At 40.0% G+C, this 22,827-nt stretch overlaps 1 protein-coding gene across 2 annotated transcripts; it reads left to right on the forward strand.

The window, feature by feature from the left end:
* The first annotated feature begins 9,905 nt into the window (after window positions 1-9,905).
* On the forward strand, window positions 9,906-22,102 carry CACYBP (calcyclin binding protein). 2 transcript variants are annotated; one of them, XM_032838768.1, is made up of 6 exons: window positions 9,906-10,133; window positions 13,809-14,028; window positions 18,323-18,419; window positions 18,666-18,765; window positions 20,072-20,169; window positions 21,523-22,102. In XM_032838768.1, the coding sequence occupies exons 1-6, from the start codon at window positions 10,113-10,115 to the stop codon at window positions 21,677-21,679; spliced, it is 693 nt and encodes a 230-aa protein (XP_032694659.1). In that variant the 5' UTR covers window positions 9,906-10,112; the 3' UTR covers window positions 21,680-22,102. The 2 variants fall into 2 exon arrangements, with proteins under 2 accessions (XP_032694659.1, XP_032694660.1); XM_032838769.1 differs by having other exon boundaries at window positions 9,958-9,980.
* The last annotated feature ends 725 nt before the right edge of the window (window positions 22,103-22,827 follow it).

Genomic DNA, 22,827 nt, shown 5'->3' on the forward strand with positions numbered 1-22,827 from the left:
AAACCCTATTTCCACCAACTTCTATATATATAGTCCTTGCAGGAAATTCTTTGGTAACAGCAAAACTAATTTTCCCATTTTCTAAACTAGTTTGGAGGCCTAGGTCCTTTTACGCCAACCAAACTGCCGTCAGCGATGTACAGTAACATTTATTGATACTCATCCTTCCCTTCATTGTTGAACATATTCTTTGCAAAGGATCTTAAACTCTGTAGCCAGAGTGATTCTCATCTGTGCCATATGTTGCAATGAAAAGTTACACATTCTTGGAAGTACAAATTAAATAAGAGCCATCTCAATTCCAGGAGCATGCACTATTAAGTTGCTCATAGTAGATAACTTTCCTCCAAAATGATCATTAAACTCTAAATTAAGTCCCCTTCATTGGTTAGTGTTTATTAAATCATCTACAACCCATAAAACTCATACGGACGTTATCCTTTATTATATTTATCAGATGATACTTTTCTTACAGAATTGTGTTTTGTCCTGACGTCTTTCATTAATAATACTCATTTCCTTGTACCAAAAAGGAAAATAATCCAGCATTCTGAGTGTCTGTGTTGACGCTGATGTTCCCTACTTGGTGATTTAGAAAAGGTAATCTTTTTTTGTTGTTGTAAAATATAATGGCTAGAAAATTGCATCTTGGTAGTTGTTTCTGTAAGTCATTTAGCATAATTTTTTAGCTTTACTGGTACTTTATGCTTTGATTCCAAGAAGCCTTGTACAAGTTGCCTTATCAAATGGCCAGCTCAGTTAAAGATGTTCTTTTGTGTTGTGTGAATCTCATAGTTTTACTGTACAGAGCTCTTTTTAACTTTGAAAAATCAGCACATTCCACAGAATGCCTGAATTGCATAATTTTCCTTACGTGGCAGTTGAGGGAGAAAAGGAATGGCTTTAAGTCCAGTCCTCACCTGTATACCAGGCTCAGTTCCAGAGCCCCTTACATTTTTTTTCTTTAAACAAAATCACCAGGTACATACATTCCAAATGTATAATCTTTCACATTGTCTCTTTAACTCTTTCAGAGTTAATTGCCATTTTAATGGCAATCTATAGATTTTTTCTTTCTTCTCCAGTTCCATATCATACTTAGTTATGTGTATTGGTACCATAAGTCTAAACCGTTCCTCACTGCAATGCCTTTGGGTCAGTTGCAATACTAGATAGAAAGAAAGAAAATTCAGAATTTGGTATATGATGTGTTTATTCATTCAACATGTTAGAATAGCACCAGCCCAGCCCCATGTCCTTTCCCCTGTATTGTTTGAAAACTCATGCGTCCCCGTGTTAAATAACTGTTCATTTTAATTTCACTTATTTTGAAATATATTTGAAAATTACTGCTCTTCTCTTGAATTTCTTTTAGAAAGTCATCAACCAGCCCAGATATCTAGGAAATTTCCAAATATTCTAGAGTGTTTTTCATCTTTTCCTAGGATATGTTATATAAAACATTCCTCCAGAAATCCAACACTTGCAGCAATCTGAAGAGTGATGATTTCTCTTCTCATTAAATTCTGCAGAATAAATGAAAGGAGTGAATTTCAATTTGATAGTTCATTAGCTTTTATATCTTGAGACTCTTGTTTAACACATTCTTTGAAGCTGAAAAAAAAAACACCCAGTTGAATTGTGCAGTGCATATGTTTGCTGGTTTCACACCCTGAGCCACGGCACAATTTGGTTATATTTAGTTACATACAATTCAATGCAAAGAAATTCCCAGTTACCTAATGCTGTGTGTGTGAGTGCCTATCAGGAACACTAAGGGAATGTCCTAGAGGCTTCTGGCCTCTCCTTCCATACAACCACTCTCTCTTTCCCTCTCCCAGCTATTCAGTTCATAATTTCTTCATTGGCTTTCTTAAATTTCCGAAGTACAAAAGCAATCTTTGTACTAAATGTTGGGATAGTTTTAATACTAATATTTATCTTGTTTCCCCCCCCCAATTTTTCATCCTTTTGTACTGTGTATTAATATTTATTTTTCTCAAACCGCTACTCCATTTTCTTAAAATATTTTCCAGTTAATAACTGGTGGCTTTATTTCCCAGTGAAAGGGAGAAAAACAAGAGAATGCACAATTTAGGGCATGAGGTGAAAGATCCCTGAAAAGAGTGATTAGTTACTGAGAACGAGGCCTGCTCAGGTAACTGATGTAAGGGGTTGAGTTTTCTTTAGCTGACATCGGCCCACTCATGATTCTGCTAAGGCAGTTGTCTGATTTCAGGATCCCTTGAAGGGAAAAGGGAACTTCTAAAAAATTAGATACCTTGATTTTTTTTTTTCTCCCTCTGGGAAAGAATACTTTTAATTACTTAGCAAGAGGATTCTGTTGTACAACTTTTTAAAAATACCCAAACTCTTAAATATCTGATTTTCTTGCTTCAATGACAAGAAAATGAGAGAATGGATGAATGCTGTCGTTTGAACACTGTTTGACTTGCGTGTGTGCATGACTGGTAGAATTTTACATACACGATCCCTGCCTCTTTGTATGGCCAGGCACCAAGCCACTCAATACACATGTGGCCAAATGAGAGTTCAGTGGCCTGTGTTTCTTACTCCCAGATGTAACACTCTTTTTCCCCACTGGTCACCCTGCTGTTGCCACACTGAACTAGAACTGCTCCAGAACAGCCTTCCTCTCTCTTCTAGTGACTTCCATGTAACACAGGCAAAGCCCTTCATTTTAGGAATTTCCTTCTCTCTCAAAAGTGACCAAAATGAATCTTTCCACATGGGCTGCACCTCCCCAATGATGATCATGAGTTTTAACGAAAAAAGCAGATGTTTACAAGTGGCTGAGTGACTCCAGTCAGCTGTCAGGTGTCCCCTTCCCAGCTTCCATCTAAAAGACTACATGTCAGGTGTATTTCCAGAGGAATTTGTTACCAGTTATAAAAACATCTTCATCAACGTGTCCCATTCTTCCCATCTCCATCCTTGGTTTATCATTGGTAGTGTTCTGAAAACTTTAAGAAAAATGAATCATTGAGTAGAACATAAACATTTTAAGTTACATTCCCTTTTCATTGGCAATAAGTTACTATGTAAAATCTTCCATTAAAATGTGATTTTAATAACTATATATTATATATGGAATAAAATATAGGCAACTTAATTATAAGTATATAAATGCATTAAGACTGGTGTCATGAAAGCACAAGAACAAAGCTGGAGATGGTCCCAGAATCCAAGATGACCCAATAGCCTTTTGTATCAATTTGTCCATTTTTGGTATTTTGCATAATGTATGGATCCTCAGTTCAAATGAAGGGAGAAGTTTCTCAATCAGCATCACTTCCTTTCTTTCAACTCCTACCTTTCCCTTACTAAGGAGGTAGTAGAAATTCTATACCGTTTATTTTTAGGAATTCTAATTTTGTCCATGACTTCTCTAATGAAAACAGGTTCTAGAACAAAGGAATTGATTGGCCCAAACAGTGCTGACTACAAAAGAAACATGAGGAAGCAGCCTCTGTAAACACTGACCAATTAGATGTTTCCATAATTCCATGTATTATGTATAGTACACGCTATCAGTGTAAATGTACTGCTTGTTAAGAAAAGTGCAATTTATTGTACATTGTCCCAACAAATGTTTACTTTTATAACAGTTATGAACTTGGATTAGTATCTTGTTTTCATGTGTGAATGAAGCCTTGTGAAATAAACAAATTCAACCAAGAAGGTAACAAGGTGACTGTTTTTTGTGAGTCAGTGATGTTTTCAGTGCTTTGTGTTGCCCCTTTGGCCCCATTAAGCAGTAATAAACACTGATTCTCAAGTCCATATACCTCTTTTTGATTTGTTTCTAGTTGACTTTATAAACATCTGAACCCAATGTTTATGTAACACGTTTTTTTAAAAAAGATTTTATTTACTTATTTATTTGACAGAGATCACAAGTAGGCAGAGAGGCAGGCAGAGAGAGAGAGGAGGAAGCAGGCTCCCCGAGGAGCAGAAAGCCCGATGCGGGGCTCGATCCCAGGACCCTGGGACCATGACCTCAGCCGAAAGCAGAGGCTGTAACCCACTGAGCCACCCAGGCTTCCCTCTCTAACACTTCTTAACGGAACCTAGACTCTGGTCCATTTAGAAAGAAACAAGATGCCGGGAGTTTGCTGCAGGCTTTACCTTGCCAGAAAGATCCTGTGCACAGCAGCAGTGCCGAGGGCCCTCTTCTCTCTCTAGAGATTCCTTCATTGCACGGAGCAGACACCCTCACAGCTAGTTTAATAGTAATAGGGCAACTAATTAAAAGGAATAGGTATATTCATCTCATAAAGGCCAAACTGTTGGGCTTGAAGAGGCGCTGGGATGAGGACTGGAATGCCACCAGGTACCAAAGCCACTGTTTTTCACAGTCATGCTTCTGCTCGTCTTGCCAGGTAACGCTTATCTGCTGCTGCTGCTCCTTCTGAAAACAAGTTTTCCTGCTTCTAAGTGCACATCTAGCAAGTTCACAATTTCTCTTCAAGTGATCAGCAGAGATGGACTAGCATCTCTGTGTCCCAATTCCAAAGTCTCATGGAAACCGAACTAGCTAATCCTGGATGAGGTAGTTGCTGCAAGTCTTTCAAAGTACAGCACAGTGGGTGCTAGCATAATTTAAGCCGAACTCGTGGAGGCAGAGTGCAGAGAATCCCAATTTGCATTTTGTTTTGGGAGTCCGTGGAACCTAAGTGAAATCCAAGAGATGAGTCAGCTCCTCTTAGAATTCAGCATGTATTAGGAATATTAAACAGACATTGTAGAATCACAGTTTATAGTTCAAACCACAGACCTCTTTTGTTTGGCGCATGTGGTATTTTTTTAATTTTTGTAAAGTTTTGTTTGTATTTTAGTCATCTCTACACCCAACATGGGGCTCAAATTCACGACCCCAAGATCAAGAGTTGCATGCTCTTCCAGCTGAGCCAGCTGGGCACCCCTGGCCCATGTGGTGGTTTGAAAAATTAGAAATTTTACATAAAAAGTAGAACAGCAAAATTATTCAGAAACTATCTACTGATTTGGTAGTTAGAAATTATGTGTTCTTAACATGAACAGTAAATGAAAGTCACTTTTCACTATTGAAGTTCCTAGACTTAGTGAAGTTACATGTTAGATTGTAGATTTATGTCCAGAAGGGATGCAAATCCCTACTTTCTCTTCAGTGGACTGGATACTCCAAAGGTAATATATGGCTTATTACCCTGTCGGATATCAGCCAGTTTGTATCTAACTTTGCAACCTTACACTAACATTCCATTGTTGCAGTGCCTAGGAGCACCTGGGTGGCTCAGTCCAACTCTTGGTTTCTATTCAGGTCACAGTCTCTGGGTTGTGAGATTGAGCCCTGCATCAACTCCATGCTCAGCGGGGAATCTGCTTGAGATTCTCTCCCTCTGTCCCTCCCCCCAACTCTCTCTCAAATAAAATCTTTTAAAAAATAGAAATAAATTGCCTCTAAGGATCCATTATGCAAACACACTTTGATAACAGTGTTAATATCTTACTGGTTCCCTCATTAACTGAGTTGAATAAAATATCATGTTCCTTTTAAATTTGCATGGGATTCTTGATTTCAGCTTTTTGGAAGTCTACTGTAACAGAACTTTTAATAACTGTCAAAAGGAGACAGAACAAAATCTTTTAAAAGTTTACTTGTAAGGAAAAATTGCAAGGGAGTTCAGGCTTTAGCACAGGCTCACCAAATAGAAATTATAGTATTTAAATGACAAAAACAAGAATAAAATGCAGATTACCAGGTCTATTAATTCAAGCGAATTTACTGACTGCCTACTGTGCCAGTCTCTGTTCTTAGTGCTCTAAATGAGGTGAACAAGAAGATCCTTACTCTGTGAAGTTTTAACTTGAGCACAGAATTGTTCTCAAACTCAGAGAAATACTGACATTTTGGGCCAAAGAGTAATTTCTTTTGGGGGCTATCATGCATACTGTAGGATATTTAGTAGCATCCCTGGGCCCTTCCCCCTAGATATAGTAGTATTTCCCCAGCTGTGACAATCAAAAATGTCTCCAGATGTTGCCAGATGTTGGGGAGGGGGGGGGAGAGTAAGCAAAATGTCTACCATTGTTCCCCAACTGAGAATGACTGTTGTAGTTGGCAAGACTAGTAAATTGCAGGTAGTAATAAATACTATGAAGAAAAACAGGGTAAGACGGTGGAAATGGTGAGTGATGGTGATGAGGTTGATAGGATGGTTTTTGATATGTAAACCTGGCTAGCCTACACTCCGCCCCCCCCCCATTCAGCCAAATACTAAGTGTTGCTATGTGAGTATTCTGCACATAGTAATTTAAACCCTTAATCAGTTACCTTTGAGTAAGGGAGATTATCTAGGATAATCTGGGTGGGGCTAATTGAATCAGTTGGAAGGCCTTAACGCAGGGCTGAGATTTACTTGAGAGAAGAATGGAATTCTTCCCTCCCTGGCTTCTGTGGAAGAATGCTTCAACCTGTTCTCAGGGGGCCTGCCTAGAATCCATTCTTGCTTGTGTGGCCTATGAATTTTGGACTTGCTTAGCCAGTTCCAACAATTGCACAAGTTAATTCCTGGCAATAAGTATCTGCTACTGATTCTGCTTCTTTGATTGAAACCTAATTAATACAGCTGAGAACAGCCCTTTTGAGTTACTTTTCAGAGAACTCAGTGCACTAAGACATGATCTATGTGATGGTCTGGAAGAAAAGCATTCCAGGGAGAAAAGCAGAGTACAGAATTTGAGGTGAGGACAAACTCCGTGGATTCAAGGGCAATATGCCCTAACCCTAACCAGAAAGGAGGGGAACAGTGAGAGAAGAGTTCTGTGAGATGAGACATGATACTCATAAAGGTAAGACAAGATCATGTGGTATACGGTAGGTCATGGTAAGGAGTTTGTGCTTAGTCTAATAAGCCCAACAGGAAGCTATTGGGAGGTTTTTACCAAAGGAATATAATGATTTGAAAAGATTACTCTGGCTGCTCTGTGGAAAACTATCTGTGGTGGTGGTGGGTGGCAGAGAAACCAGTTAAGAGGCTAAAAATCCAGATAAAATAGTTACGGCTTGGTCTTCAGTGGTAGCACTGGAGGTTGTGAGAAGTGGTCTGATTATCCACATATTTTGTAGATAAGGCCAGTAAGTCTTGCTATAGGTTGGGAGGTAGGACCTGAGATTGAAGACTCAAGTATGATTTCTTGGCCTGAGCAATTAGGAGCAGGAGGTAGAGAATAATTGGAGAAACTGATTTGGGGTGTGAAGATGATTGGGAGGAAATTTTGGGGGTGTGTGTGTGGGGGGGGGTTGTTTTGTTTATGTTTTCAGATAAGCTAAATTTGATGTACTTCTCAGACATCCAAGCAGAAACAAGAGTCTGGAGCTCCAAGGAGAGGTGTTGCTGAAGACAATGATTTGAGTAATAGATGGTATTTAAAAGTCTTCTAACTTTTGTTAAAAATAGAACTACCCTATGACCAAGTAACTACACTACTAGATATTTACCCAAAAGATACCAAAAATGCCGATGTGAAGGGCACATGTACTCCAAGGTTTACAGCAGCAATGTCTACAACAGCCAAACTATGAAAAGAGCCTAGATGTCCATCGACTGATGAATGGATAAAGATGTGGTTCATATAGACAACGGAATATTACACAGGCATCAAAAAGAATGGAATCTTGTCATTTGCAACAATGTGGCTGGAACTAGAGTATATTATGCTAAGCGAAATAAAGACAAATACCATATGATTTCAGTTACGTATGGAACTTAAGAAACAAAATGTGAACACAGGGGAAGGTAGAGAAAAATAAGATAAAAATAGGGACACAATCCATAAAAGACTCTTAACTATAAAGAATGAACCCAGGTTTACGGGATGGCATAAAATGGGTGATGGGCATTAAGAAGGGCACTTGTTGGGGGCGCCTGGGTGGCTCAGTGGGTTAACCCTCTGCCTTCGGCTCAGGTAATGATCTCAGGGTCCTGGGATCAAGCCCTGCATGGGACTCTCTTCTCAGCGGGGAGCCTGCTTCCCCCCTCTCTCTCTGCCTGCCTCTCTGCCTACTTGTGATCTCTCTCTCTGTCAAATAAATAAATAAAATATTAAAAAAAAAAAAAAGAAGGGCACTCGTTGGAATGAGTACTGGGTGCTATATGTAAGTGATGAATCACAAAATTTTACTCCTGAAACCAATACTACCGTGTATGTTAACCAACTTGAATTTAAAGTTAAAAAAAAAAAGACCAGCAATATAAACAAATAGATAATAAAATCTTCTATTTAGGCTATCAGGTGGTAGGCAGAGTTGCCCCAGGTGCATAATCAAGCAAATGAAAAAAATCACTGCATTAGGTCAAGCTTTCACACAGTGTAATGGGCTCTTTATTCCTATTTAATTAAATATAAATAATTACAGGCTTTGAGCTGGACACTTTTTTTCAAAAAACAGTAATAACATACAACAAATGCACAGATCTCGGGAGTTAATTCTATCAATTTTGACAATTTCAGTGTAACATTTCATCTTCTCGGGAAAATTCCCGCCTACTCGCGTAACCTACAAAGATTGCACTCCAGTTTATAGCTCCGTGAAATTTCTACAAACGGAACATACCTGTAAACCAACATCCAAATCAAGACACAGGACATTATATAAACCTCAAATGCCTCCTCGTGGTTCTGTCATTGTCCTCCCTATGGTAGGGAAGACTATCCTGATTTTTAACACCGTAACTAACGACTTTTGTTGGTTTTAGACTTCATTTAAACAAAACCAAGCGACATAAACTCTTCTATCTGGCTTCTTTCCCTTAACGTCAGGTCTGTGAGATTCAGGCAAATTTTAAGTAACTGTAATTTGTCTATTTTGGTACCACATTCCAGAGTCTTCACTATGACAATGGCCAGCCTGCACTTTTCTAGTAGCTTTTTCCTTCTCAGACTTTATTCTAATCGCTACCTTGGACGATATATAAAGCTGAGTGAGGGTTATTTGACTTCCCAGAGGTTACTGTTTGTTCCCAGCCCTGTTGCGGCCGTTTTATGGCTGCCAAAGGCTAAAATAATATGAAAAGAGGAGGAATATAATGTAATCCCCGAAAAACTCAGCCTACATTTTCTCTGGTTAACAGCCTCAGTTAAATCCAATTCAAACGTGGGTTAGAACTAGAGAGTTGCAGAATGTTCGGTGAAGGGTTCAGAAGTACCATATCAGCACTTCAACAGTCAACGAAAAAAGGCGGGGCCACAACTGCGGCGGGAGACTGGTGGGGGCGTCTGGCATTAGCCTCTTTAACCCTTGGTGGCTCTACTGGGTCCCGTCACGTGGCCAGAGCAACCTCACCTCCGGTAGCGCTAGGTGATGACGCCACCACATCGCAGTTGTTAAATCGTGATGACTCCAGAGGGTCATAACCCACTGAAAACCGAACTATCCCCTTCAGGATCCTCTACGCTAAACGTCTTCATTCTTTTCTGTTTCAACGTAAAAATGCTGCCCCTTGTCCACCTTTTTGGTCCTTTTCTCACAGACGCTCACAAATTAACTTCGGACAAGATGGCTGCCTAGCCAACCCGGTGCCCTAGAAGGGACGGAATCAGCCGACTTTCTAGTCAACTTCCGATTTCGATCCCGAAGACCAGTACGTTATTTCCGGGGTTGGTTTAAGGTACGTCAACGAGCGGTTCTGAGCTGCGACTGCGCAGCCGGGACACGCGAGGTCAGGGTATAATACGCACAGTTGCCCGGGCAGAGAGGAAGAGGCGTTACTCTTCTCGAGCTGTTGGTTTGCTCGCGAGAGTTGAGCGTTGCTAGGAGGCTCGGCTTAAGGGGTGGGGCGAGGTTCGGCGGGGCGGAGCTAAGCGAGGCGGGCGGCGCGCGCGCGCGGGGTTGGGGGCGGTGCGGCGGCGACGGACTCGCGAAGGTTCCAGAGGCGCCGCGTGCGGGAGGCGGGCCGGGTCTCGCGCCGGGTCGGGTGTGCGCGCAGGCTTTGGGTCCTGCGACTCGTGCGGGTGGGGCCGGCGTTCGGGAAAGCGCGTTCGGTGTGGTGTTTCCTGTTCTCTCCCCTGCGCGTCTGCAGCTCGGGCCTTGCTTGATCAGCCCGACCATGGCTTCAGCTTTGGAAGAGGTAAGGGTACGGCTTCATCTTCCTCACTCGACCGCGCGGTACGTCGAGCGCTGTCGCCCGGAACTCGCTCCCGCCCCCCGCACCCACCCTCGGCCCTGTTTCCCGAGCTGAGGTGCCCGGCGGCCGCCTCCCAGGCTCCCTCCGTCCGGTGTCGCCGGGTCCCCGAGCTTCGCCTCGGCCGCCCACCTGCAGCGACCTCTGCCGGCTTCCGGCGTCCGGCCTCTGTGGCTCCGGGAAAGTTGCCGATGGACACCCGCCGCTCAGCCCCGGCCTTGCAGGCGATTCGTGCCCGCGGGCAGGGTGATCCGGGCTGTGTCGCGGTCCCCGGCTGCAGGTAGTGCCTGCGGTGGACCTTGGCGAGCTGGTCACCTTCACGTTTTCCTCAGGCTCCGTCCGCTCGCGCAAAACGAGCCGGGGACGTGAAGGTTCCTTCAGGCTGATTGCAGAAACCGAGGGTCGGGTGAGAAGTCTGCCCCCAGCACTTGACTTCTAGTGCTGTTTTCTCAAGGCATAGGAGAAGCTGGGTTATTTTGGGCGAGTTGTTGCGCGTCTCTGTGCCACAGTAGTGTCCATTTCAGAGAGTTAGACCCGCGAATAGTCCTGAGTGTTGAAAAGAGTGCGTGTCAAGCAGCAATGTGCTGTATGCGTTTTAAAAATAAATAAGTGGGAAAGTTGTAACTATCGGTGGGAAATAGCCTTTTTCTCTCTTAAGCTCTGTGAACTCCGAACAGGGCGGCTTAACTTTTTTGAAGACTTACTAGCTTGAACAGTTACCAAATGGGAAGAATAGTATTTGATTTGCTCTTTCCTGGCCTCAGTAGGATGTCACTATATGATACTATTATTCACAGGAAAGTGCTGCTTATTAATAGATTTCTTTTCTGGAAATGTTTTTCTCAATATGAACAAGTGTGAGGAATCTCAAACTTGATTTGGAAGTCTAAACATCTTTGAATGAAAAAAATGTGTGTGTGTGTGTGTATTATACTGGATACCTTGCCCCAGGTTTATGTTAACGTGTTACAGAAATATGCCTTAGTTTCCATGTGCCCTGAGGAAACGGTCTCTACAGTGACTTTACAGTTACACACGTGGACAGCTCAGTTATTAAGCCTCTTCAACATAAGGGATTTTTCTCAGTTGAGGTACTTAAAAAAATACACACTTAGGGACACTTCAGGGTTTGTTTTTCTTTGATATAAAATACATTGTTTAACCATTTGTAAAGTGTATTTTTAGTACATTCAGTGTTGCATCACTATCACTACTGTATAATTCCCATTTTTATCATTCTGTCCCCAAAAGAAAACTATTAAGTGTCTATCTGTTGAGCACTCTCTTCCTTCTTCCCCTCCCTGAGGCTGCCACTAATTACTTTGTCTCTATGGATTTGCCAATTCTGGACATTTCATATAAATGGAATCTTACAGAATATGGCATTTTGCTTTTGGCTTTTTTCACTTAACAGAATCCTAGTTCACCCACGGTGTGGCATGTGTTCCTTTTTGTGTCCAAATAATGTTCCATTATATGGATGTGCCACATTTTGTTTCTTCTTATCAGTTGATGGGCATTTGGACGATCGATTTTTGGCTATTGGGAACGGTACTGCTGTGAATACTGTGTACCACTTCTTATGTGGACATGTATTTTCAGTTCTGTGAGGTATGTACCCACGAGTGGACTTGAAGGAGCATATGGGAACTCTTTTCAAAGTGGCCGCACCAGTTTACATTCCCACAAGTTGGGTACCAATATAGGTCCACCCTCTTAACACGTGTTATTTTAGGGGGTGGTTTTGGGGATGTTTTAGTGGGTGTGAAGTGGCATTCTGTTGTGATTTTGATGTGCATTTCCTAAATGACTAAGGATGTTGAGCATCTTTTCTTGTGCTTGATGGCTGTGTTCAAGTCCTTTGCTTATTTTGAGCACTTTGGTTTTAATGCTTCCTGGTGAACTCAGAAATAGGTAAGATAAAGCTTGAATGTGTTAATGGGTGGGGATAAAAGGGATTGAGATTTTGCATAGGAAAACAAATGAATTCTAAGGTAAATTAGATGAGAAACTCCTGTGTGCCGGAAAAGTTCCAAAGGGATCGATTTTACTGGTTTCATGTCTGCAAATAACAGAACTGTGGAATTAAAAACAGGCCTATTGGGAGGTTACTTCAGACTTACAGTGACTCCCTTCCTTTTCAAAACTGCCTGGAAAGAGGGCCTGAGGATCCCAGAGTTTAAGAAGCCTGCTAGAGAAAGGATTCCTTGCCAGTCAAGAAATATAACATGTTAAGACTTGATATATTTTCTGTTTTGTTGTTGTTGTGTTAACTGAATCCTTATTCAGGAACAAATATACCGATTTTACATTTCAAGATTTTTAACATATTGATAGTAAAATCAGTGTGAATTTTTAGATCATGATAAGATACTGCGTTGAATGAAAGCATCTTGGTTCTCAGAAGATGAAATTGCAGGATTTTTTGTTTTAGCAATATGAGTTTTGGGAGGTTGGGGAGTACATAAGACAGGAGACTGCCACAGTTGGACTTTGTATTTACCATCCTTATAGTTACTGGTAAGTGAAATAAGGGCATTCGAGTTAAATGAGATAATGAAAGACTTAGGGTGAAACATGATTGTTTTTCTGTTACTGCATTTTGTAAGACTTACAAAACAAAGACTTCAGAAATCTACTTGGACATTATACTGAGTTATCAAACTTGTGAAGATTTTTATATTGAGGTTTTTTATATGCTCTGAGGCTACAGTGTATAATGTCCTATTACTATTACCAAGCCAGAATGTAAAGTCATTTCTGAAAAATGAAACCACTGTTTGTAAGGATCTTATGTATTTGCAGTATGTCAGAGGATAATGGAGAAAAGATTTTTAAGCTGATTATCTCATAGTGTCTTTAACTCTTGAACTTAATAAAATGTTGGCCATCTCTCTAGCAAGTAGAAATAGACACTGGTAGGCAATATATTAGCAAGAGGAGAAAAGAACAGGTGGTTTTTTTCAGTGATCCAGGACTGTGCCGCAGTTGGGGTTGTTTGTCTAGGTTTCTCTCTACGGGCAACTAAGACGCAGACTTTTGAGTGCAGTGTTAACCTGGAGATTCAGAACAAGACTTTTTCTTAAAAGCAGAAATATGTTTCTGTTTTTTTAATCTTCTAAAAAGCGCAAGCTTTTTTATTTGTAGTATTTGGGGTAGGAACCAGTGAGGAACCACCAGACAAAGTCGACTGCCTCTGTAAAGTTGCTGTAGCATTTCACCTTGTTCATTGTGTAGTTGCTCATCGGTTTTATTTTAAGATTTTTAAAATTCCTAGTACCTCATGACTATGAACAGATGTCATAAGGAAATCTATAAATTTTTTTTGAGATTCCTTCATTGAACTTTATGAATCACAACAGTATCTTGTAAATAACATGTTCTAAAACAGGCATATAACAACTACCAAACTAGAAAATTTAAGCTTGATTAATTACGTTACTATAAGTTTTCCTTTAAAAAAAAATAGGAATTTCAGTTATTTACAGTTCAGTAGGCTGAGAAAAGAATCTCAGGTTGCAATCCAACCCTAGAAAATTTAAATGAATCTCTTAATTCTTAGCTCTTCGGTAAACTGAATGATAAATTATCATAACCAACTTATCTTCTGTTTTAACACAGCTACAGAAAGATCTAGAAGAGGTAAAGGTGTTGCTGGAAAAGACCTCTAGAAAAAGAGTACGTGATGCCCTTACAGCTGAAAAATCCAAGATTGAGACAGAGATCAAGAACAAGATGCAGCAGAAATCACAGAGAAAAGCAGAACTTCTTGACAATGAAAAGCCAGCTGCTGTGGTTGCTCCCATTACAACAGGATATACAGTGAAAATCAGTAATTACGGTATGACTCCCTATCCTACATCCAGCTCTTTTTGCCTCCCAGCAACTTATTCCTGAGTAGTGACCCACTAACACTAAAATAGTCTCGGTGTTTGATTTTGGTAGTTTGAAAGAGAAGACCTGTTGTTACTTTATTAAGATGCTTTGGAAGAGATGAAAAAGTAAAGAATAGATTTAAAAGCTGTCAACAAGAGCAAGATGATTCTGTGTGAGTAGCAACAAGAATGAACCTATTCTGAAATATTGTTCAACATATAAGGAACACAGCTCTTTATTTTAATTCTGTTTTGGATTTTACTTTGCCAGACAGCCACCAGTATTATCTATGGAAAGGAATCTAGACAAATTCGAGAAACATTTTTGAGTGCCCAATCTGTGCCGCTGTTGTGCTTGGGCTTGTGCATATACAGTAGTGACCAAGACCCAGTCCTTGCTCATGGCGTGGTTAGGACACAGACATACAACTAATACTATTAGATGTAATGATAGCATTTTCTCTCAGTAGATAATTTTGGAACAGTGCAGCTTGAATCTGATGAGCTCTCTTAAGGGGAGGGACAGTCATTTTTCTTTCTGCTCCCAGTATCTAGCACACACTAATTACTTAATACTTGCTTGAACAAAGTGAATAGAGGTTTGTGAAGTTTTGTGGGAATACAGCTGATGTAATGGAAAACTGAAATGGAAGACAGAAGAATGAAATGGAGACTTAACACATTTGAATCTGAAGGGTGAGTTTGGCGAGTATAAGAAAAGGGAGGGGATTGTGTGAGCAGAGAACATGCTTAGAGCCATGAGAGGCAGCTTGTGTTTTCCCTGTTGTCATAAGGAAAAGCAGTGTGTTTTGTGTTTTAAGACATGTAGTATAGTGGGCACCTGCGTGGCTTAGTTGGTTAAGTGACTCCCTTCAGCTCAGATCATGATCCCGGAGTTGGGAGGTCTGCTGCTCCCTCTGACCCTCCCCCATCTTGTGCACGTGCACGCTTTCTCTCTCTCTCATATAACAAAATCTTTTAAAAAAGATGTAGTATAGTACCGTAAGGAGCTATGCTGTGTGTTTACTTGACTACAGGAAAGCTGGTCTGAGCTCGTAAGGATTATGGCATATACCCAGCAACCGTGATTTGTGTTAAGGGAGAAACTATTCTCAGTGTGGAAGATGAACTCAATGAATGGGAAGAAACTAGATGAAGGTCTGCTGAACCCTCTAGAATGTCTTTTTGGATTAACTGTTCTGTAGCACTCTATGGAAGTTAAGGAACGGTCAGGGATATATAGAGAGCCTACATATACAACAAATACATAAACATTTTTATTCACTTTATGTGAAGTTTGTATGTTTTTAGTTGACAGAATTCATCTAGGTTCATCAGATTAGATTTGGATGATTTGGACCATATTTTACTGTGTCAGTGAAGGGAATTGAGAAAGCAGTGATTGCCTTTGAACTGTTTAAGAGAAGTAGAAATGATTATGATATTAGAGAATGTTTAGACATCCAGTTTAGTAGAGAATTCTACAGTATACATCTACTTTTTAAAAAATTATTATTAATTTTTAATTATTTTAATTATTATTATTATTAAAGATTTTATTTCTTTGATAGAGAGAGCAGGGAGAGGGAGAAGCAGGCTTTCCGCTGAGCAGGGAGCCTAATGCGGAACTCGATCCCAGCACTCTGGGATCATGACCTGAGCCCAAGGCAGCTGCTTAACTCACTGAGCCACCCAGGCACCCCTACATCTACTTTAATAGAGAATTCTCTTTAGTAGAGAACACATTTACTTTAGTAGAGAATTCTACAAAATTTTCACAAAAAGAAAATGAGCTGCTCTTAATTTTTTTGAGTATAGTTGACCTGATGAAGTTTTAAAATGTAAGTGAGGTTCAGCGAGGTGGAATCTGGAGCCGACTACATGAAAGAATTCTTGAGACATCTTTGGTGCAGAATGGTGGTTTATTAAAGCACAGGGACAGGACCCGTGGGCAGAAAGAGCTGTGACCCTAGGCTTGTGAGGGGTGGCTGGTATATACTGTGGAGTTGGGGAGGTAAGGAAAAAGGGAGGGTTTGAAAGAACTTTCCTATGCTAAAGAGGACCTACAAGATACCAGAGGCCTTGCCATTATCAAGTTAAAGTGGTTTTCCTTTTAGTAAGGCATTAACAGTAAAAATAGTTGAGAGATTTCTGGAGTAATGTCACACTCCTGCTGTCACACGTCCTTATCAGTGAGCTTTAGGTTTAGAAGAAATTTAACTTCATTTACATTTCCCTCTGCCTCAGCCTCCCTCAATTTTAGGGAGGGGGGCGGAGATGATGTTAGGGCTTCTGGAACTGAGTTGTGGGTCCTTGGAAGTTAGGCTGTTGGTAAGAAAGGTTCTTCCTTGTAAATCACTAGGATATTTGTAAACTGAGGGAGACTCAGGTCTTGCAGGATTGTGATCTCTACAAGTTAACTATTTTTCTTTTAGGACAGCCAAGAATGCCTTAGGAATGTCACATATATCCCATTAGGGGGGGTGTTGCCCGGTGTCAGCTTCTAAGTTGTCCTCAGCTTGCCTTCTGTTCCCTCATTAGACCCACATTGAGACACTGATTTCAGGTGTACAGCACAGTGATCCAGCATCTCTGCTAGGCTGTGCTCACTGCAAGTGTCACTGTGCAACGCTATTACAGTGTCGTCTCTGTGTTCCTTACACTGTACCTTTTATTCTCCCCAGTTTATTCATTCCATAACCAGAAACCTGTACCTCCCACTCCCCTTTACCGCTGTGACTAGATCTTCCCCTTCACCCCGGCACCCATGGGTTTGTTCTCAGTATTGATGGGTCTGTTTCTGCTTTTGCTTGTTTCTTTAGATTCAACATACAAGTGAAATCGTACAGTGTTTGACTTCACTTCGCATTAATACTCTCTAGGTCCATCCCTGCTGTGGTGGATGTTAAGATGTCCTTTTCTTTTTTATGGCTGAGGAATAATTCCGTTGTCCTATATCTTTACCCATTCAGGGACACTTAGGTTGCTTCCCTCTTAGGCTCTTAAAAATAATGCTGCAGTAAACATAGGGATAGATGTACCTTTTAAAGTTATGTTTTCATTTTGCATGAGTAAATACCCAGTAGTGGAATTACTAAATGATAATGGTATTTCTGTTTCAAATTTTCTGAGCAGCCTCCATCCTGTTTTCCACACTGGCTGTTGCAGTTTACATTCCCACCAACAGTGTACACGGCTTCCTTTTCTCCATATCCATCCATACCCACGTTTGTTATTTCATGTTTTGGGGATCTTGTTTTTTAATTCTAGCCATTCTGACAGGTAAGGGGTGACATCTCATTGTAGTTTTGGTTGGTATTTCCCTGATGATTAGTGATGTTGAGTATCTTCATGTGTCTGTTGGCTACATGTATGTCGTCTTTGGGGAAATGTCTGTTCAGGTCCTCTGCCTTTTTTAATCGGATTGTTTGGGGGTTTTGCTCTTGAGTTGTATGCAAATTCTGTACTTTGCATGTTAACACCTTATCAGATAGATTATTTGCAAATATCTTCCATCCAGTAGGTTGCCTTTTCGTTTTATTGATTTTTTTTTTTTTTTTTTTTTTTTTTTTTTTTTTTTTTTTTTTTTTTAGATTTTATTTATTTGACAGGAAACACAAGTAGGGGGAGTGGGAGAGAGAAGCAGGCTTCTGGGTGAGCAGGGAGCCGGACACAGGGTTTCATCCCAGGACCTTGGGACCATGACCTGAGCCAAAGGCAGATGCTTAACGACCAAGCCACTCAGGCACGCTCCTGATGATCCTTTTTTATGCAGAAACTTTTAGTTTTAGTACTGCTTTTGTTTTCCTTGCCTCAGGAGCCACACCTAGAAAGATGTTGCTTTGGCCAATGCCAGAGACATTATTGTCTGTGTTGTCTTCTAGGAGTTTATGGTTTCAAGTCTCACATTTTGGTCTTTCATCCATTTTGAGTTTCTTTTTGTGTGTGGTGTTAGTAAAATGAGCTACTCTTAATGTGTAATGATCATATTCCTTATTCTTAGGAATAAAAAAACCACAGGCTTTGTTTTCAGGAAACCTGGGTTTGAGTTGAAGTTCTACCACAAACTAGATACCTAACTTTGGATAGATTATATAACTGCTCTGAAGCTCAATTTCTCCATCTAGAAAGTTGCTTGTATTTTAATTTTTCCCATGTTTCTATTACTAGAACTTCGCTTTCTCCAGGTTCAGGAGCAATATGCATTTGCTGTTCTAGAGATAGTATGAGACTTTATTCATGTCCCTTTTTTGTTACTAGGATGGGATCAGTCAGATAAGTTTGTGAAAATCTACATTACCTTAACTGGAGTTCATCAAGTCCCCACTGAGAACGTGCAGGTGCACTTCACAGAGAGGTGAGTTCTCGCGATGGGAAATAGTGACCACCAAGTCAGAGGTTGCTTTATTACTGGTTATTTTCTTTGCATTTTCTAAAACTACTTAAATTTAGAGTTCTCCTTTACTCCTGCTTTGAAGAGCCTAATCTTACCACTAGGGATGGCCAATTGACATCCTAAAATAAAACTTGTGGCTTTTTTCCGTAAGAGCTATAGAGCATGTCTTATAGAGCCAGGGATAATGTATTCACTGTTGTATTATAGGTCATTTGATCTTTTGGTAAAGAATCTAAATGGGAAGAGTTACTCCATGATTGTGAACAATCTTTTAAAACCCATCTCTGTGGAAGGCAGTTCAAAAAAAGTAAGTTTGCTTTTTTTTGTCATTATGTTGTAAAACCTCATTAAGTTGAACCTGGTTGATTTAGAATTGAGAGGAACTAGAATTAATTTATCCTCTGTAACAGGGATCAGCAAACTGTAGTCTGATGGCTGTATTACTGGAACAATGCCAGGGCTCACTTTTTGTGTTGTCTTTGCCTTTGATTGTGCTGTAATGGCAGAATTAAGTAGCTATGTGAGAGAAACCTAAAATAATAACTGTCTGGCTCTATTTCAACTCCTGTCTTTAGAAGAATAGATTATTATAAAAATATTGCATTAAAATCAAGAAGGGAATAAACTTTCAAAATTGGTTAAGAGATTTGAGTTTTCATGTCAGTTTTATCACTTACTAGTTGTGACTTTTTAGCAGCTCACTTAAGCATTCTGAGCCTCAGTTTCCTGAGGACAATGTACAATGGAAATAGTTTGTACAATGGAAATAGTTAATTTTACAAAGTTGAAATTATATACTGAAAGGGAATATATATAAAGTATTTAAATTAATGGTAGCTATTCTCAGAAAACTGTCTGAATTTTTGATAACATAAAGGGATTTAATTAAGCACTTAGCCTAACTAGAAGTAGTAAAACCTATAAAAATAAGTGGCTTTTTAAACTACTGTTCACACTTAGATAATCTCCTTTCTACTTCAGTGAGGTTTAATGCATCTGTGCATAGATGTGCCGTTGTACCATTCTGCCATCTGTGTTTACATTGTTCTGTAGCAGTTTAAAGGCAGTATTGGAATAAACATGAATTAGCTTGTGTCTCACTGCTCCTTCTTTATCCATCAATCCCAGAGTTGAACAAATACTCAAAAGAATCCTAGGAATTATATGGATCATTGTTGAAAGAGTTGTATATTATTTTTATTTGTGCCTGTCTCTGATCATTCTTACTGTATTATTCTCTTCCTTCAGTCACCAAATTCCCATCACTTTTTTTTAATTAGACCAAAATTATCCCATTTTATAGCCTTTGATAGCTTTACTCCTTGCTGTGCCCTTCCTTCTGGATCTTGGGCCACAGCTCAGTTTTCACCTCAGAGGCCTTTCCTAATGAAGTTCCTCTTCCAAACCCCATTAACCCCTTTTTGTCTTCAATATATTTGAATTTTACTTGTTTATGCTCTTTCTCTTTCATGAGTCCTATTTGTAAATGTACTATTACAACCTAAGACAGGTCCTACACATAATAGTAACTTGACTGAGTAAATGTTTTCCATATAATCATACTTATTTACCTCCATGTGTTGTAAGTTGTACTTACTCTGCTCTTCTTCCAGGTCAAGACAGATACTGTTCTTATCTTATGTAGAAAGAAAGCAGAAAACACACGGTGGGACTACCTGACTCAGGTTGAAAAAGAATGCAAAGAGAAAGAGTGAGTTTACTTTGATTTAAGAATTTAAATGTATTCTTTGCTGGTATTGTAGATTGCTAATACTTTGCTGTTATGAATAAGAGCTGGCTAGTAGTTTGACCATGACACCTCCTAATGTCCAGTGTTTTTTTTTTTAAGATTATTTATTTATTTGACAGAGATCACAAGTAGGCAGAGAGAGAGAGGAGGAAGCAGGCTCCCTGCTCACGGGGCTCGATCCCAGAACCCTGGGATCATGACCTGAGCTAAAGGCAGAGGCTTTAACCCACTGAGCCACCCAGGTGCCCCAATGTCCAGTGTTTTTAAGGAGGCCATAGATCCAGCAAGTTGCTTTTTATGGAGGGTTTTTGTTTTGGTTGGCTTTCTTGCATTGGTTTGTTCCCCCTCCCCTCCCCCCAATTTATTTGACAGAGATCACAAGTAGGCAGAGAGGAAGGGAGGCAGGCTTCCTGCTGAGCAGAGAGCCCGATGCGGGGCTGGATCCCAGGACCCTGAGATCATGACCTGAGCCGAAGGCAGAGGCTTTAACCCACTGAGCCACCCAGGCACCCCTCTTGCATTGGTTCTTAACCCTGGCCAGTGGTGCATTTGTGAGCATGTGAGAGCAAGTGAGCATGTGCAGGGGAGGTGGCAGAGCAGGAGAGAAGAATCCCAAGCAGGTTCCATATCCAGCACGGAGCCTAACATGGGGCTCCATCTCTACCCTGAGATGGTGACCTGAGCTGAAACCAAAACCAAGAGTTGGATGCTTAACCACCTGAGTCACATGGGTGCCCCACCCATCCTGCTGCTATACAGATTCTGTGTCCATTCCCAGAGATTCCATCTCATTAGTTCCAAGAGAGGTCCAGATACCTAGATCAACTTTCTGAATTCCACAGAAGTTCCTCATATGTAGTTAGTTTCACTCACTGGTGTAGAGTGCAAGAGAGTATTTTTATCCTACTTAATGGCTATTCTAAAAAGTTTATTTAAAGATACTTCCATTCTAGGTCAAATTGTTCCTCTGCTTGAAATGTCTTGCACTGGCAATGTCCTACATTGAGTCTTTTAGCCTTCCTCCTTCCTCTCAAGTATACTTGGTTGGTAGAGTTAGGAACTATCTGTATCTGATTTGATTTTAAATGTAGAACAAATTAAGGAGTACAGGACTATGTCTTTCTCTTGTATCCTCAGTGCCCAATTACCTCATTCAGTACCAGATCACAAACATGAGGAATATGAAGTTAACTTGGCCCTGCTTGGACACTGGTTGAACTAGAGGCACGGATGATATGGAGGGACCATATCAGTAAATGGGATCATTTAGAGACAGATCTGTCTCCATTACTGATTGTGTTTTCTTTTTCACAGAAAGCCCTCCTATGACACTGAAACAGATCCTAGTGAGGGATTAATGAATGTTCTAAAGAAAATTTATGAAGATGGAGATGATGACATGAAGCGAACCATTAATAAAGCCTGGGTGGAATCAAGAGAGAAGCAAGCCAAAGGAGACACAGAATTTTAAGACTTTAAAGTCATTTTGGGAACTGTGATGTGGAAATAATGATGTTTCCAAGGAGGAAATGTTGGTGAGCTGCACAGATAAATTTGACAAATAACTACTTACACAGCCTTCTTCTAAGTAAAGGCAGTGATTTTTCCCATTTCCTCCTGGAGGATTTATTTAAATAAAATATGCTTATTAAACACTTCCTCCAAAGATGGTTTCCTTAGTAATCTGGGCATTTTGTTCAAAAAAGGATAATATCGTATTCTTGTGTGAAATGTAAAACAGCAAGTCTTGCCTAATGATAATGCCACATTGTGTGTATTTTTGTTCAGCTAAGAGGTAGAAACAAAAGTTCTTGTTTGCATATAAGTTCCTGATTATCAGCTCTCACCATTGTAAGAGTAAGTAAAAATAAAACCTGAATTTTTGCATAAAATGTGAATTCGTACTTTTGTGCTTCAAGGTTGCCATAGTTTTCTTTGAGCAGCTTAAGTAATACATCTACCACACGTTACCATGGCCTACTAATCCAGTCACAAATACTGTTCTCTAGATTTAAATGCTCAGAAATAAAAATTAAACTTGAAAAGGAAGACATCTTTTATAGTACCAGTTAGTAAACTGCCACGGATCAGACGACTTTCAAAAGTAGTGACCATAAAACAAACATCCATCTAGTTCTATATTCAATAAACTTAACTAGGTTTTTGTTCAGTGGAACAGTTCTACCTCCAGGAGTATGTCAGGAAAGGCTTATTAAAAGGGAGGATTTCTTTTAGAATCCCCCCCACCCCAAATCCAGAGTTAAGAGCAAGATGCAAGATGCTGTGATCTCTATTACTACATTATATTAATGCAATTAGATAAGAGAAAGTGATTAATAAAAAATACAAGAGGATTAACCAAAACTATTACAATTAGGAGAATTTGGTAAACATGGTAGGGTAAAAGTTGGTAGGGTTTAAAATTAACAAATAGGGTGACTATTAATAAACATTTAACAAAACTTCAAAAAAAATTAGACAACCTATACAATAAAATTCCTGACATTGGTACATAAATAGAGCAAACAAAAAGATCCAAGGCATCTGGAAGTTTTAGAATATAGTAACAGCATTTCAAAACTGCAGGAGAGCTGGGCATTTGAGATAACAGCCAAACAT

This window comes from Lontra canadensis, unplaced genomic scaffold, assembly GCF_010015895.1.
Source record: "Lontra canadensis isolate GAN:19392208 unplaced genomic scaffold, GSC_riverotter_1.0 scaffold106, whole genome shotgun sequence".
In the NCBI taxonomy this organism is placed as follows: domain Eukaryota; kingdom Metazoa; phylum Chordata; class Mammalia; order Carnivora; family Mustelidae; genus Lontra; species Lontra canadensis.

Bases quoted from the DNA above. Each gene is read 5' to 3' on its own strand.
- CACYBP (XM_032838768.1), top strand. From the start codon at position 10,113: ATGGCTTCAGCTTTGGAAGAG. The intron at 14,029-18,322 runs GTATGACTCCCT...TTTTGTTACTAG, and splicing joins AGTGAAAATCAGTAATTACG to GATGGGATCAGTCAGATAAG. The intron at 18,766-20,071 runs GTAAGTTTGCTT...CTCTTCTTCCAG, and splicing joins TGGAAGGCAGTTCAAAAAAA to GTCAAGACAGATACTGTTCT.